Source organism: Heterodontus francisci, chromosome 43 (genome assembly GCF_036365525.1).
Source record: "Heterodontus francisci isolate sHetFra1 chromosome 43, sHetFra1.hap1, whole genome shotgun sequence".
Taxonomy (NCBI): domain Eukaryota; kingdom Metazoa; phylum Chordata; class Chondrichthyes; order Heterodontiformes; family Heterodontidae; genus Heterodontus; species Heterodontus francisci.
Genome location: NC_090413.1, coordinates 12797015 through 12814627, shown reverse-complemented (window position 1 = coordinate 12814627; position 17613 = coordinate 12797015). Strand labels below are relative to the sequence as shown.

The window sequence follows — 17613 nt, the reverse complement described above, 5'->3', positions numbered from 1 at the left end:
TTGATGACGTATCCGGGCACATGCGCGCATTAGTACTGGTAAGCTGGCAAAGCTCGGGTGCATTTTGCGCGTGTGCGAGGATGAATGCGTTCCATGCATGTGCACAGTTCAGACTGAGGTGATGATGTCGGTGCTTGGCTGCGTTGCCAGGAGACACGTTGAATGTTAATACCTCACACTTAACCAGGTTGAAATTCATTCCCTAATGATATGCCCTGCTGAAGCTGCAACTTATTTGATTGTTTGCCCTAAAATCTCCTTATGCGGCTCTGTGTGATATTTTGTTTGATAATGCTCCTGTGAAGTGCCTTGGGATGTTTAACGATGCTAAAGGCGCTACATAAATGCAAGTTGTTGCTGTTGTTGGCTGCAGCTACCTGAAAGAGGCGGGCCCCGCTTCAGCGATCACGTGGCTCGGCATATCCAATCATGCGAAACCTCCAGTGAAGTGGGCGGGACCGGGTGACCCGGAAATGAATATTTTTCGATATGTGAAAAATAAACCGTTTAAAGCGGGTAGGAGGAGCACCTGACCGCAAACGGGAGAATTTCCGGGAGGAAAATCACAGCGACATAAACAGGCGGGAGCGGAAAATAAAGCGGAGCGGGGGTTAAGGAGGGTAAATAGTAGGGGTTGGGGGGGGTCAACGAAAGGTCAGCGACCCGGAAACAGTCCGCTCTCGCGGGGCGGAAGAGGTAAGGAAAACAAGGAGCCCCAGAGTGATCAGGTACAGAATCAGATGATCCCGGCGGCGGGGGAGAAGAGGGGGGAGAGAGAGAGAGAGAGAGAGAGAGAATGCCGGCGGTGGGGAAGGAGAGAGAGAGAGAGAGAGAGAGAAAATATTGGGCGGCGGGGAGGGGAGAGAGAGAATCCCGGCGGCGGGGAGGGGAGAGAGAGAATCCCGGCGGCGGGGAGGGGAGAGAGAGAATCCCGGCGGCGGGGTGGGGGAGGGGAGAGAGAGAATCCCGGTGGCGGGGCAAGGGAGGGGAGAGAGAGAATCCCGGTGGCGGGGCAAGGGAGGGGAGAGAGAGAATCCCGGTGGCGGGGCAAGGGAGGGGAGAGAGAGAATCCCGGTGGCGGGGCAAGGGAGGGGAGAGAGAGAACCCCGGTGGCGGGGCAAGGGAGGGGAGAGAGAGAATCCCGGTGGCGGGGCGGGGGAGGGGAGAGAGAGAATCCCGGTGGCGGGGCAAGGGAGGGGAGAGAGAGAATCCCGGTGGCGGGGCAAGGGAGGGGAGAGAGAGAATCCCGGTGGCGGGGCAAGGGAGGGGAGAGAGAGAATCCCCGCGGCGGGGCGGGGGAGGGGAGAGAGAGAATCCCGGTGGGGGTGGGGTAATGGGTGATGATGGTGGGTGGGAGCGGGTGGAGAGTAATACAGAGAGAGTTTGTGATGGGTCGATGGTGATAATCTCTGGTGGTGGGGTAGGTGATTGATGAAGATTAACAGTTTAAGGGGAAGACATGTTCATCCCTGTGGCTCCTTCAACATTTTAAAATAAGACAGATTTGCATTCCTATAGAACCTTTCACAACCTCAGGATGTTCCAAAGTGTTTTACAGCCAATGAATTACTTTTGAACTGCGGTCGCAATTGGAATGTAGGAAACGCAATAGCCAATTTGTGCACAGCAAGATCCCACAAACAGCAATGTGATAATTGATCAGATAATTTGTTGTAATGTTGGCTGAGTGATAACGATTGGTTCGGGACAGTGCAGAGATTTCCCCCGCTCTTCAAATAGTGGCCATCGAATCTGAGAGAGCAAGATGGGGCCTCAGTTTAACCTCTCATCCAAAAGAGCGCACCTACTACAGTGCAACACTCCCTTAGAGCTCTTGGAGCTATGATGTTATTACTATTACAGAGACTTGGTTGAGGGAAGGACAGGATTGGCAGTTAAATGTTCGAGGATTTAGAAGCTTCAGGCGGGATAGAGGGGGATGTAAAAGGGTTGGGGGAGTTGCATTACTTGTTAAGGAGAATATCGCTGCTGTACTGTGGGAGGACACCTCGGAGGGGTCATGCAGCGAGGCAATATGGGTGGAGCTCAGGAATAGGAAGGGTGCAGTCATGATGTTGGGGGTTTATTACAGGCCTCCCAACAGCCAGCGGGAGGTCGAGGAGCAGATATGTAGACAGATTTTGGAAAGATGTAAAGGTAACAGGGTTGTAGTGGTGGGTGATTTGAACTTCCCCTATATTGACTGGGACTCACTTAGTGCTAGGGGCTTGGATGGGGCAGAATTTGTAAGGAGCATCCAGGAGGGCTTCTTGAAACAATATGTAAATAGTCCAACTAGGGACGGGGCCGTACTGAACCTGGTATTGGGGAATGAGCCCGGCCAGGTGGTCGGAGTTTCAGTGGGGGAGCATTTCGGGAACAGTGACCATAATTCCATAAGTTTTAAGGTACTTGTGGATAAGGATAAGAGTAGTCCTCGGGTAAAGGTGCTAAATTGAGGGAAGGCTAATTATAACAATATTAGGCAGGAACTGAGGAATTTAGATTGGGGGCGGCTGTTTGAGGGTAAATCAACATCTGACATGTGGGAGTCTTTCAAACGTCAGTTGATTAGAATCCAGGACCAGCATGTTCCTGTGAGGAAGAAGGATAAGTTTGGCAAGTTTCGGGAACCTTGGATAACACGGGATATTGTGAGCCTCGTCAAAGAGAAAAAGGAAGCATTCGTAAGGGCTGGAAGGTTAGGAACGGACGAATCCCTTGAATATAAAGACAGTATGAAAGAACTTAAGCAAGGAGTCAGGAGGGCTAAAAGGGGTTATGAGAAGTCATTGGCAAATAGGATGAAGGAAAATCCCAAGGCTTTTTATACGTATATAAAGAGCAAGAGGGTAACCAGGGAAAGGGTTGGCCCACTCAAGGACAGACAAGGGAAACTATGTGTGGAGCCGGAGGAAATGGGCGAGGTACCAAATGAGTACTTTGCATCAGTATTCACTAAGGAGAAGGACTTGGTGGATGATGAGTCTAGGGAAGGGAGTGTAGATAGTCTCAGTCATCTCATTATCAAAAAGGAGGTGTTGGGTGTCTTGCAAAGCATTAAGGTAGATAAGTCCCCAGGGCCTGATGGGATCTACCCTAGAATACTGGGGGAGGCAAGGGAAGAAATTGCTGGGGCCTTGACAGAAATCTTTGCATCCTCATTGGCTACAGGTGAGGTCCCAGAGGACTGGAGAATAGCTAATGTTGTTCCTTTGTTTAAGAAGGGTAGCAAGGATAATGCAGGAAATTATAGGCCGGTGAGCCTTACGTCAGTAGGGAAATTATTAGAGAGGATTCTTCGGGACAGGATTTACTCCCATTTGGAAACAAATGGACTTATTAGCAAGAGGCAGTATGGTTTTGTGAAGGTGAGGTCGTGTCTCACTAACTTGATTGAGTTTTTTGAGGAAGTGACGAAGGTGATTGATGAAGGAAGGGCAGTGGATGTTATCTATATGGACTTCAGATATCCTTTGACAAGGTCCCTCATGGCAGACTGGTACAAAAGGTGAAGTCACACGGGATCAGAGGGGAGCTGGCAAGATGGATACAGAACTGGCTCTGTCATAGAAGACAGAGGGTAGCAGTGGAAGGGTGCTTTTCTGAATGGAAGGATGTGACTAGTGGTGTTCCGCAGGGATCAGTGCTGGGACCTTTGCTGTTTGTAGTATATATAAATGATTTGGAGGAAAATGTAGCTGGTCTGATTAGTAAGTTTGCGGACGACACAAAGGTTGGTGGAGTTGCGGATAGTGATGAGGATTGTCAGAGGATACAGCAGGATATAGATCGGTTGGAGACTTGGGCGGAGAAATGGCAGATGGAGTTAATCCGGACAAATGTGAGGTAATGCATTTTGGAAGGGCTAATGCAGGTGGGAAGTATACAGTAAATGGCAGAGCCCTTAGGAGTGTTGACAGGCAGAGAGATCAGGGCGTACAGGCCCACAGGTCACTGAAAGTGGCAACGCAGTTGGATAAGGTAGTCAAGAAGGCATACGGCATGCTTGCCTTCATCAGTCGGGGCATAGAGTATAAAAATTGGCACGTCATACTGCAGCTGTACAGAACTTCAGTTAGGCCACACTTAGAATATTGTGTGCAATTCTGGTCGCCACACTACCAGAAGGACGTGGAGGCTTTGGAGAGGGTATAGAAGAGGTTTACCAGGATGTTGCCTGGTCTGGAGGGCATTAGCTATGAGGAGAGGTTGGATAAACTCGGATTGTTTTCACTGGAACGACGGAGGTGGAGGGGCGACATGATAGAGGTTTACAAAGTTATAAGCGGCATGGACAGAGTGGATAGTCAGAAGCTTTTTCCCAGGGTGGAAGAGTCAGTTACTAGGGGACATAGGTTTAAGGTGCGAGGGGCAAAGTTTAGAGGGGATGTGCGAGGCAAGTTCTTTACACAGAGGGTGGTGCGTGCCTGGAACTTGTTGCCGGAGGAGGTGGTGGAAGCAGGGACCAGAGAGACGTTTAAGAGGCATCTTGACAAATACATGAATAGGATGGGAATAGAGGGATACGGACCCCGGAAGTGCAGAAGGTTTTAATTTAGGCAGGCATCAAGATCGGCGCAGGCTTGGAGGGCTGAATGGCCTGTTCCTGTGCTGTACTGTTCTTTGTACTGCTCTGGAGTGTCAGCCTTGAGTTTTGTGCTAATGTAGTGGAGTGGGATTTGAACCTGGAACCTTCTGACTCAGATGCAAGAGAGTGGCGCAATTTTAATTTGCCCACTGCCCCTTGCTGGAGTTTGGTTCCTCAGGCATCAGCCACACTGAGCTGCTCCTGTTTGTGTGTGTGTGAATCTAGTGAGTGTCGACAACATTTTCGACTGGGATGCTGTGCAATTTTTATTTTTTTATTTAGAAATACAGCAATGAAATAGGCCCATCGACCCACTGAGTCTGTGCTGACCATCAACCACCCATTTGTACTAATCCTACACTAATCCCATATTCCTACCACATCCCCACCTGTCCCTATATTCCCCTACCACCTACCTACACTAGGGGCAATTTATAATGGCCAATTTACCTATCAACCTGCAAATCTTTTGGCTGTGGGAGGAAACCGGAGCACCCGGCGAAAACCCACGTGGACACAGGGAGAACTTGCAAACTCCGCACAAGCAGTACCCAGAATTGAACCTGGGTCGCTGGACCTGTGAGACTGCGGTGCTAACCACTGTGCCGCCCGTAATTATACATGATGACAGCATATGCAGATTTCCGTATCCCCATGACTGAGCTCGGAGAAACAAGCTCCTATTTTGTAGCATATTATCACATCTCAAAGAGCCTTGTGCAGTAATTTTGAGTGCAGCCCGCCAATACAGGAAAATGACAAAAGATAATTTGCGCATAGCAAAGTTCCACACACGGCAAAGAAGGAATGAACAGCCCGTCTGTTTTTAATGCTCGAGGGATAAATATTGGCTGGAACGCTGGGGAATACTCCCTCTCTCTGAGTTGGATCTTTCTCATGCACCCCAGGGAGCAGACAGGCCTTTGATTTAATGTGAAAGATGGTCCCTCTGACAGTGCAGCACTCTTGCAGTACTGTGCTGGGGGTGTCCGCCTGGATTATGTGTTCAGGTCTCTGCCACGGCTGACACTTAAAGACTGGGTAAAGTAGAGCTAAGCAACCTTGAAAAGAGGGAACCTGAGGGGAGCTTTATCAAGGTATGTAGGATAGCAAACGGGAGAGAAAAGGTAGATTGTGAGTTTCTAATTAAACAGTAGAACAATCGGGCACAGGTTCTAAAGTAGTACAAGGCCAATTTAGGACTGATATCAGGAAGTCCTCCTTCACATGGAGTGATAAATACATGGCATGCATTTTCCAGTAGAGTAGTGGAGCTAAAAGTAACAACTTGTGTTTATTAGCACCTCTTAAGTAGTTAAACATCCCATGGCACTTCACATGCATTATCAAATAAAATTTGAGTTACACCAGGAGCTGTTAGGACTGGTGACCAAAAGGAGGGAAGGTTTTGGGAGGGAATTCCAGAGCTCAGGCCTAGGCAGCTGAAGGCACAGTTGTCAACAGGTTGTAATCTCAGGATTACTTTCTGTGCCACGTGCTAGTGAGGGTAGGAATAGGAGGATTAGGTAAATGAATGTGTGGCTGAAGAGCTGGTGTACGCGGGAGGGCTTCAGCTACTTGGATCATTGGGATCTCTTCTGGTGCAGAGGTGAAGGACGGGTTGCATCTAAACTGGAGGGGGACCAATATCCTTGCGGGGAGGTTTGCGAGTACTACTTGGGAGGGTTTAAACTAGTCTTGCAGGTGGGGTGGGACCCGAAGTAGTAGTCTCTCCAATGAGATAGTTGAGGCAAATGTAGAGGTTACAGCAAGCAAGTTCAGTAGACAGGCCGGGCAGGGGCAGTATAGGGAGCGTGGAAGGTCTGGTAGGCTAAACTGCATTTACCTTAATGCAAGAAGCCTTACAAGTAAGGCAGATGAACTCTCAGAGCATGGATCGGTACATGGGATTGTGATATAGCTATTACAGAAATGTGGTTGAGGGATGGGCAGGACTGGCAGCTCAATGTTCCGGGGTACCGATCCTTCCGGCGTGACAGAGGTGGAGGTAAGAGAGGAGGGGGAGTTGCACTATTGATTAGGGAAGACATCACGGCAGTACTTAGAGAGGATATCCTGGGGGAAATGTCCAGCGAGGCCATATGGGTAGAACTTAGAAATAAGAAAGGGGTGATCACTTTGATGGGATTGTACTATAGGCCCCCCAATAGTCAGAGGGAATTGGAGGAGCATATATGTAGGGAAATCACAGATAGGTGTAGGAATTATAGGGTTGTAATAGTAGGTGATTTTAACTTCCCTAATATTGACTGGGACTGCCTTAGTGCTAAGGGATCAGATGGGGAAGAATTTAAGTGTGTCCAGGATAGTTTTCTGAAGCAGTATGTGGATGGCCCTACTAGAGAAGGGGCTACACTTGACCTCCTCTTAGGAAATGAGGATGGGCAGGTGGTTGATGTGCCAGTGGGGGAGCACTTTGGGACCAGTGACCATAACTCTATTAGCTTCAAGATAGTTATGGAAAAGGATAGGACTGGTCCTCAGGTTGAAGTCCTAAATTGGGGGAAGGCCAGTTTCGATGGTATCAGACAGGAACTCTCAAAAGTTGAATGGGAGAGGCTGCTTACAGGTAAAGGGACGTCTGGCAAGTGGGAGGCTTTTAAAAGTGAGATAGGAAGAGTTCAGGGCCGCTATGTTCCTGCTAGATGGAAGGGCAAGGCTGGCAAGTTTAGGGAACCTTGGTTGATGAGGGATATTGAGGGTCTGGTCAGGGCAAAGAAGGAGTCATATGTCAGGTATAGGCAGCTGGGATCGAGCGAGTCCCTCAGAGTATAGGGGATGTAGGACTACACTTAAGAAGGAAATTAGGGCGGCGAAAAGGGGCCACGAGATTTTCCTGGCTTATAAGATAAAGGAGAATCCTAAAAGAATCTGTAAGTATATTAAGAGTAAAAGGGCAGCTAGGGAGAGAGTAGTTCCCCTTAAGGATCAGTGTGGCAATCTATGTGTGGAGCTACGGGAAATGGGCGAGGTCTTAAATGAATATTTCTCATCCGTATTTACCGTGGAGGAGGTCATGGAAGCTAGTGAGTTCAAGGGAGGGAACAGCGATATCCTGGAGCATAACAACATTACAAAGGAGGAGGTGTTGGAAGTCTTGAAGCGCATTAAGGTGGATAAATCCCCAGGGCCTGACCAGGTGTATCCTAGGATGCTATGGGAAGCAAGGGAGGAGATTGTTGGGGCCCTGGCAGAGATTTTTGTATCATTGTTAGCCACGGATGAGGTACCGAAAGACTGGAGGATAGCTAATGTTGTGCCTTTATTTAAGAAGGGCAGCAGGGATAAGCCAGGAAACTACAGGCCTGTGAGCCTTACATCAGTGGTGGGAAAGTTATTGGAAGGGATTCTGAGAGACAGGATTTATATGCATCTGGAAAGGCATGGTCTGATTAGGGATAGTCAGCATGGATTTGTGCGTGGGAAATCATGTCTCACGAATTTGATTGAGTTTTTCGAGGAGGTGACCAAGAGGATTGACGAGGGCAGGGCGATGGATGTTGTCTACATGGACTTTAGCAAGGCCTTTGACAAGGTCCTGCATGGTAGGCTGGTCCAGAAGGTTCGAACGCATGGGATCCAGGGGCAGTTAGCAAATTGGATACAAAATTGGCTTGGTGATAGGAGGCAGAGGGTGGTAGTGGAGGGTTGTTTTTCAGATTGGAGGCCGGTGACCAGTGTTGTGCCGCAGGGATCGGTGCTGGGCCCTCTGTTGCTTGTCATATATATTAATGACTTGGATGTGAATGTAAGGGGCATGATTAGTAAGTTTGCAGATGACACCAAAATTGGTAGTATAGTGGACAGTGAAGAAGGTTGTCTAAGGTTACAACAGGATATAGATCAATTGGGAAAGTGGGCAAGGTAGTGGCAAATGGAATTTAACGCAGACAAGTGCGAAGTGATGCATTTTGGGAAGTTAAACCAGGGCAGGACATATACAGTGAATGGCAGGGTCCTGGGGAGTGTTGTTGAGCAGAGAGACCTTGGGGTGCAAGTACATAGTTCCCTGAAAGTGGCAACACAGGTAGACAGGGTGGTGAAGAAGGCGTATGGCATGCTTGCCTTCATCGGCCGAGGCACTGAGTACAAGAGTTGGGATGTCCTGTTACAGTTGTACATAACGTTGGTTAGGCCGCATTTGGAGTACTGTGTGCAGTTCTGGTCGCTGCACTACAGGAAAGATGTGATTAAGCTAGAGAGGGTGCAGAAAAGATTCACAAGGATGTTGTCTGGTTTGGAGGGCTTGTGTTATAAAGAGAAATTGGATAGGCTGGGTCTGTTTTCCCTGGAGCGAAGGAGGCTGAGAGGGGACATGATAGCGGTATATAAAATTATGAGAGGCATAGATAGGGTAGATAGCCAGAGTCTGTTTCCCATGGTAGGGGTGACTAAAACTAGAGGGCATAGATTTAAGGTGAGAGGGAGGAGGTTTAAAGGGTATCAAAGAGGTAAGTTTTTCACACAAAGAATAGTGGGTATCTGGAATGAGCTGCCTGAGGAAGTGGTGGAGGCAGGAACAGTAGCGACATTTAAGAGGCATCTGGACAGATATTTGAAAGAGCAAGACATAGAGGGATATGGAATTAATGCAGGCAGGTGGATAAGTATAGATAGGCATTATGGTCGGCATGGACGCGGTGGGCCAAAGGGCCTGTTTCTATGCTGTACAACTTTGACTCCAATGGTGGATTGGACAAGAGGCCAGAATTGGAAGAGTGCAGAGTTCTTGGAGGGTTGTAGGGCTGGAGGAGGTTATGGAGATAGGAAGGGGCGAGGGCATGAAGGGATTTGAACACAATGATGAGAATTTCAAAACCCTGGAAGCATTCAAGAAACTGTTGGATGCCGTGACTGGGATGAAATATACCACAAGACTTTGCTCTTCCACTCGATCTTGTTATGCTTCACAAATGTTTTTTTATTTGTGTGTTTCTAAAGATCGTCATGGACACGCGCTTCACCAGGGGCAAGTCTCCCATCCTGGAGCGATCGATCACTCGCCCCAAGACTGAGGTCAGCCTGAGCGCCTTTGCCCTGCTTTTCTCAGAGATTGTGCAGTACTGCCAGAACCGGGTGTACTCCGTGTCGGAGCTCCAGAACAAGCTGTCGGAGCTGGGCCAGCAGGTGGGTGTGCGCATCCTGGACGTGCTGGTGATGCGCGAGAAGAATGGCAAGCGCGAGACCAAGGTCATCAACGTGCTGCTCTTCATCAAGGTCAACGTGTGGAAGGCCCTGTTCGGCAAAGAGGCAGACAAGCTGGAGCAGGCCAATGATGACGACAAGACGTATTACATCATCGAGAAGGAGCCGCTCATCAACGCTTACATCTCCGTGCCCAAGGAGAACAGCACGCTGAACTGTGCCTCCTTCACTGCGGGCATCGTAGAGGCCATCCTCTCTTACAGTGGCTTCCCTGCCAAGGTGACTGCCCACTGGCACAAGGGTACCACCCTGATGATCAAGTTCGATGAGTCTGTCATTGCACGTGATAAAGCTTTGGATGGACGATAAAATGCTGCATTTATGCCTGGTGTCACTTTGGCATGTGTAGGTGCATCCTCCCCCGCTTTCCCTTTTCTCACTGATACCCTGTACCCAAAAGACCTCAAATTGGTGAGCGTGTGCTTCAGTTTGCAGTGTTGGGATGATATTGTCTCCACCAGCCGTTTTTCCACCCCCCCCCTGCCACATTGACCATTCCAAGTGGGTCAGATTCAACTCTGATTATGTTGCCTCTGTTCCTGAGTCTGTCCTGAAGCAGCCTCCCTGTGTTCTGGGACTTGCTGCTCCAGGGAGTTCCCCAAATAACAACACATCCTCCCAATGTCTGCTATTAATTCGCAGTATCTAAAGTTGCATGTGAATGTTAGCGTAACGTACGTACGTTTTGAAAAAAAAAGTATGAAATCCAGGCTGCAGTGATAGTGGTGACAGTCTCTCCTGTCTGTGAGGCTTGCATGAGTTAGGAATATGGGCCAACAGGAAAGAATTTTCCCGAATTCACTGTTAATCTCACCGAGAGGGACCACCGTACTGAGAGGATGGGAAATGAAAAAAATGTCTGTACAATGAGTGCTGCTGTTCTGTGGTTGGAACAGTGTAGAGGGAGCTTTACTCTGTATGTAACCCTGTGCTGTACCTGTCCTGGGAGAGTTTGATTTTGGCACTGGGTGCCTAAAATTATTCACATTTGACCACAAAATGTACACAAAACCTAATTTTTCTTAAAGAACTATTTGGCTGTTGTGTGTCTGTGTTATGGTTTGATTTTTTTTTTTTGACACCGTGTTGAGATAGTTCATTTTTCCGATTTCCATGTGAAGTTACATCCGTTTACTTGAACTCAGCTGCAGCAAAAATGGGACTCTGTGCAACTGCGTATATTGTTCCAATAAAACTTACAATTAATTTGTGAAGAGAAAGGAATATTTCATAACTTGTGATAAACTGGATGTAGCTCGTCTGCAGTGCCTGATTGCTCCTGTTCCGGCAGTGTGTGTGTGTGCTGCACAGAGCGTGTAGATCAATCAGCAGTGAAACTATTTGTAGCATTTCAATTGCAACCTCCAATTCTTTCCTTCTGTCTTATGTGTGTGTGTCTTTCTCTCTCTCTCTTGTCTGCGTGTGTGTTTCTCGCACTCGCTGTGTGTGTGTCCTCCTGAAGGTATGTTAAGTGTTTAGTTACAGGAGTGCTGACTGTCCTCTGGTCCTTGCACCAGTTTTGTGTGTGGATCGAGCATTGTGGTAGATTATTCAACTGTGGAGGGATTATGGTATCTCACTTGTCTGTGCACAGGAGTGCATTTTCCAGCAGGATCTATGACTGACTGTTTTTCTTACCTTTGTAGCCCAGGAGTACTGTTGCTCCCTGTGGTGCCCTGACAAGGATATGTACAGACTGGGTGGTGTGTGGTCCTGTTGGCCTCAGCTGATCTCAGCCTGTAAAATTTTCAGTCACCACACCACCATGTGACAGAGTCTAATCTCTCTTTGAATGTAAGTACTCGATGACAAAAAAATGCTGATTACGCAAAACCATATTACTGCACAATAGAGTGTCCCCTGTGTTTACTTAATCGTTCCATTCAAATACGTTCATGGTTAGGATCGCTGGTGCTGTGGTGCCAACGTCCAGCCATGTGGGGACAAAGTGAGGCAACCCTTCATACACATGGAAAGAAACTAACCCATGTACAGAAGATGAGGGAGACTGTGCCCCTTTCTCAGTTGAGTTGAACCCAACTTTACGAAAAAGGAGCAGGCATAGGCCTTATAGCCCCTTGAACCTGCTCCACCATTCAATAAAATCATGGCTGATCTGATCTTTGTCTCAACTCCACTTTCCTGCCTGGTCCCCATAACCCTCGACTCCCCTATAGTTCAGGAATCTATCTCAGCCTTGAATGCATCCAATGACAGCCTCAATGCCCTGCCTGACCATGAGCTGAACTTCAAAGAAAGAACTTGCTTTTATATAGCACCTTTCCCAATCTCCGGACATCCCCAAGTGCTTCACGGCCAATTTAGTACTTTTTATTTTGATGAGTAGTCACTTCTGTAATAAAGGGAACGTGGCAGCCAATTTACACACAGCAAAGTCCCTGAAACAGCAATAAGATAATGACCACGCAATCTACTTAGTTTTTTTAAAAATTCTGTCATGGGATGTGGGTGTTACTGGCTAGGCCAGCATTTATTACCCATCTCCATTTTCCCTTGAGAAGGTGGTGGTGAGCTGCCTCTTGAACTGCTGCAGTCCTTGGGGTGTAGGTACACCCACAGTGCTGCTAGGAAGGGAGTTGCAGGATTTTGATCCAGCAACAGTGAAGGAACGGTGATCTAGTTCCAAGTCAGAATGGTGTGTGGTTTGGAGGGGAGCTTGCAGGTGATGGTGTTCCCATGCATCTGCTGCCCTTGTCCTTCTAGGTGGTTGAGGTCGCGGGTTTGGAAGGTGCTGTCTAAGGAGCCTTGGTGAGTTGCTGCAGTGCATCTTGTAGCTGGTACACACTGCTGCCACTGTGCGTCTGTGATGGAGGGAGTGAATGTTGAGGGTGGTGGATGGGGTGCCAATCAAGTGGACTGCTTTGTCCTGGATGGTGTTGAGCTTCTTGAGTGTTGTTGGAGCTGCAACCATCCAGGCAAGTGGAGAGTATTCCATCACACACCTGACTTAGAAACATAGAAAATAGGAGCAGGAGTAAGCCAATTGGACCTTCGAGCCTGCTCCGCCATTCAATATAATCATGGCTGATCATCCAACTCAGTAACCTGTTCCTGCTTTCGCCCCATACCCTTTGATCCCTTTAGACCCAAGAGCTATATCTAACTCCTCCTTGAAAACCTACAATGTTTTGGCTTCAACTGTGGTAGTGAATTCCACAGGCTCACCACTCTCTGGGCGAAGAAATGTCTCCTCATCTCAGTACTGAAAGGTTTACCCTATATCCTTGGACTTTGACCCCTGGTTCTGGACTTCCCCCATTGGGAACATCCTTCCTGCATCTACCCTGTCAAGTCCTGTTATAATTTTATAGGTTTCTATGAGATCCCCCCCTCCCTCTTCTGAACTCCAGCGAATATAATCCTAACCGACTCAATCTCTCCTCATACGTCAGTCCCGCCTTCCCAGGAATCAGTCTGGTAAACCTTCGCTGCACTCCCTCTATAGCAAGAACATCCTTCCTCAGATAAAGAGGCCAAAACTGCACACAATATTCCAGGTGTGGCCTCACCAAGGCCTTGTATAATTGCAGCAAGACATTCCTGCTCCTGTACTCTAATTCTCTCGCTATGAAGGCCATCATACCATTTGCCTTTTTTACTGCCTGTTGCACCTGCATGCTTACCTTCAGCGACTGGTGTACGAGAACACCCAGGTCTCGCTGCATATTTCCCTCTCAGTTTATAGCCGTTCAGATAATCTGCCTTCCTGTTTTTGCTGCCAAAGTGGATAACCTCACATTATACTGCATTGGCCATGTATTAGCCCACTCACTCAATTTGTCCAAATTACCCTGAAGCCTCTCTGCATCCTCCTCACAACACACCCTGCCACCCAGTATTGTGTCATCTGCAAATTTGGAACTATTACATTTAGTTCCCTCATCTAAATCATTAATGTATATTGTGAATAGCTGGGGTCCTAGCACCGATCCCAGCAGTACCCCACTAGTCACTGCCTGCCATTCGGAAAAAGACCCATTTATCCCTACTCTTTGTTTCCTGTCTGCCAATTTTCTATCCATCGCAATACAGTGCCCCCAATCCCATGCACTTTTAATTTTACATGCTAATCTCTTATGTGGGACTTTGTCGAAAGCTTTCTGAAAATCCAAATAAAGCACATCCACTGGCTCCCCCTCATCAACTCTCCTACACCCTCAAAGAATTCTAGTAGATTTGTCAAGCATGATTTCCCTTTTGTAAATCCATGCTGACTCTTCCTGATTCAACCACTGTTCTCTCAGTGCTCTGCTATAAAATCTTTGATAATCGACTCTACAATTTTCCCCAATAACGACGTCAGGCTGACTGGTCTATAATTCCCTGCTTTCTTTCTACCTCCCTTTTTTAATAGTGGGGTTACATTAGCTACCCTCCAATCTGTAGGAACTGTTCCAGAATCTATAGAATCTTGGAGGGTGGCCACCAATGCATCCACTATTTCTAGGGCCACTTCCTTAAGTACTCTGGAATGTCGATGATCAGGGCCTGGGGATTTATCGGCCTTCAATCCCATCAATTTCCCCAACACTATTTCTCTACCAACACTGTTTTCCTTCAGTTCCTCTCTCTCACTAAGCCCTGTGTTCCCCAACATTTCTGGTATGATATTTGTGTCCTTTGTGAACACAGAACCAAAGTATGCATTTAGTTGGTCAGCCATTTCTTTATTCCCCATAATAAATTGCCCTGTTTCTGACTGTAAATGACCTACATTTGTCGTCTTCAATCTTTTTCTCTTCACATACCTATAGAAACTTTTAGTCAGTTTTTATATTCCCCACAAGCTTACTCTCGTACTCTATTTTCCCCTTCTTAATCAATCCCTTGGTCCTCCTTTGCTGAATTCTAAACTGCTGCCAATCCTCAGGTCTGTTTATCCTGGCAAATTTATATGCCTCTTCCTTGGATTGAATGTTATCTCTAACTTCCCTTGTAAGCCATGGTTTGGCTACCTTTCCAGTTTTACTTTTGTGCCAAACAGGGATAAACAATTGTTGCAGTTCATCCATGTGCTCTTTAAATGCTTGCCATTGCCTATCCACTGTCATCCCTTTAAGTAACTTTTCCCAATCCGTCATGGCCAACACGTGCCTCATACCTTCATAGTTTCCTTTACTAAGATTCAGGACCCTAGTTTCAGAATCAAGTCAGTCACTCTCCATCTTGATGAAGAATTCTTCATCATATTATGGTCGCTCGTCCCCAAGGGGTCTCGCACCACTAGATTGTCAATTCTTCCTTGTAGCCTTGTAGATGGTGGACAGGCACTGGGGAGTCAGGAGGCGAGTTACTCACCGCAGAATTCCCAGCCTCTGAGCTGCTCTTGTAGCCACAGCATTTACGTGGCTATTGCACTTCAGTTTCTAGGCATTGCTAACCCCCAAAATATTGAAAGTGGGGGATACAGTGATGGTAATGCCATTGAATGTCGAGGGGAGATGGTTAGATTCTCTCTTATTGGAAAAACATCATGGCCTGGTACTTGTGTGGTGTGAATGTCACTTGCCGCTTATCAGTCCAAGCGTGAATGTTGTCCAGGTCTTGCTGCATATTTACATGGACTGCTTCAGTATTTGATAAATTGGTACTGAACATCGTACAATCGTCAGCGAACATCCCCACTTCTGAGCTTATGATCGAGGGAAGGTCATTGATGAAGCTGCAGAAGATGTATGGGCCTAGGACACTACACTGAGGAACTCGTGCAGTGATGTCTTGGGACTGAGATGATTGACCTCCAACAACCACCACCATCTTCCTTTGTGCTAGGTATGACTCCAACCAGTGGAGAAATTTCCCCCCGATTCCCATTGTCTTCAGTTTGGCTCCTCTTTGGTGCTTGAGAGAATCTTTTACATTTACCTGAACAGGTAGGTGCAAATTTGGTTTAACATGCCATCCAAAGGCTGGCACCTCCAGCAATGCAGCACTCCCTCTTCATGTCCCTGGCGTACCAGCCTAGATTCTGTGCCATGGTGACCTAGTTTTGTAACAGTAGTAGGATTAAACCAGACCCATGTACAGCCAATTCCTACACCCCAAAGCTGTCTGCTTTGACCACCATGACCCCCTCCTACCTACTCCCTCTGACTCCAAGTATGAGGATCTCACTGATTTCTTCTTTAGTATGTCTCTATGTCTTTATCTCCGAGTCCCTCCTCCAAGGCTCCCCGACTCGTTACCCCAGGGTACTCTGCAGTTTCTCGATCCCTATTCCTCACTTGCGTGCTGCTGTTATTTGATAAGATGGGGTCAGCTTCCATGTGTAAGATGGCGACACTTGCCTTAACCTCTCCATCAGCTTCATGGGATTGGTTCCCTGATCTTTTGGCCAGCTCCCAACCAGCTGCTGACCACCCATTACCTTTCCTTGGCTTAATGCTTATGGATGTTGTTCGCAGTTTAGCTGTTGGCCCCCCACTTCAAAACCATTTTAGAAAGTCCAACCTTGACCTCTATCCTCTTTCGGTATGGCCCCATTTTGAACTTTATCAGCCTCTCTTAAGGTCTTTAAACACGTTCCAGACTGCCTCCCCCAGCTGCATTCTCATCTCTCCCATTACTAGCTGTTCAAAGCCCTCGTCCTGCTGCCACCATCAATGACACTGAAACCAAACTGGTCGAAGTCACCAATGGTAAGTTTGCGATTTGCATCGTGTTAACCCTCCTTATCATAGAACAGTGACACACAGAAGGAGGCCATTCAGCCCTTCGAGTCTGCCAGCTTTTTCGAAGAGCAAACAATTTGGAACCTCTTTTCCACTCTTACGCATAACCCTGCAATTTCTTTTCTCTTTCAAGTATTTATCCAATTCTCTTTTGAAGGCCACTATTGAATCTATATCCACTGCCCTATCAAACAGTGCTTTCCAAATCTGAACCACTTTGCATAGAAAAAGCTTTCCCTCCTGCACCTGTGGCTCTTTTGCAAATCACTTTAAATCTGTGCCCTCCGGTTATCGACGTTTCAGCATCGCAAACAGTTTATCTTTATTCTATCTAAATGCTTCATGATAGTAGACATCTCTATCAAATCTCCTCTTGGCCTTCTCTGCTCTATAGAGAACAACCCCCAGCTTCACCGGTCTGGAATCCCTCATCCCTGGAACAATTCTAGTAAATCCCTTCTATACCCACTCCAAAGCGTTTGCATCCTTTCTAAACAATGGTGTCCAGAATTGACCCCAATACCCATTGTTGCTGTAATGTCTGACTGGTCATCACTGGATGAGCCCAGAACTGTCTGCAGCTGAACATTGACAAAGTCAAAACCATCCTCTTCAGTTCTCTACGCTTTGGTCCTCGACTTTAATCCCTTCCTTGCTTGAGTGCACCTTTTACATAATCTGACCTAGAACGAAGGAACTTGCATTTCCATAGCCCCTTTCATGACTTTAAGACCAGCAATGCGATAATGACCAAGTAAGCTTAGTTGAGGGATCGAATATTGTCTAGGACACCAGGTAGAACTCCCCTGCTCTTCAAAATAGTAACTTGGGATCATTTGCATCCACCCGACCAGGCAGGCAGACAGAACATCTGTTTAATGATTCCTCTGAAAGTCAGCACCTTTGATAGTGAAGCACTCCCTTAGTACTGCACTGGAGTTTCCAGCCTAGAATTTTGTCCTCGAGTCTCTGGAGTGGGACTTGAACCCAGGATTTCTGACTCAAGAGGCTACCAACTAACACTATAGTTATTCAAGACTCTACATCCAATTCACTGCCTATTTTCACTTCCAAAGCATTGCCTGAATCAAGACATCATGCCCT

General features: G+C 47.3%; 1 protein-coding gene across 2 annotated transcripts; it reads left to right on the top strand.

The window, feature by feature from the left end:
- Nucleotides 1–603: 603 nt before the first annotated feature.
- trappc5 (trafficking protein particle complex subunit 5) lies at nucleotides 604–11037 on the top strand. 2 transcript variants are annotated; one of them, XM_068020787.1, is made up of 2 exons: nucleotides 604–696; nucleotides 9554–11037. In XM_068020787.1, the coding sequence occupies exon 2, from the start codon at nucleotides 9560–9562 to the stop codon at nucleotides 10124–10126; it is 567 nt and encodes a 188-aa protein (XP_067876888.1). In that variant the 5' UTR covers nucleotides 604–696; nucleotides 9554–9559; the 3' UTR covers nucleotides 10127–11037. The 2 variants fall into 2 exon arrangements, with proteins under 2 accessions (XP_067876888.1, XP_067876887.1); XM_068020786.1 differs by having other exon boundaries at nucleotides 655–728.
- Nucleotides 11038–17613: the final 6576 nt, after the last annotated feature.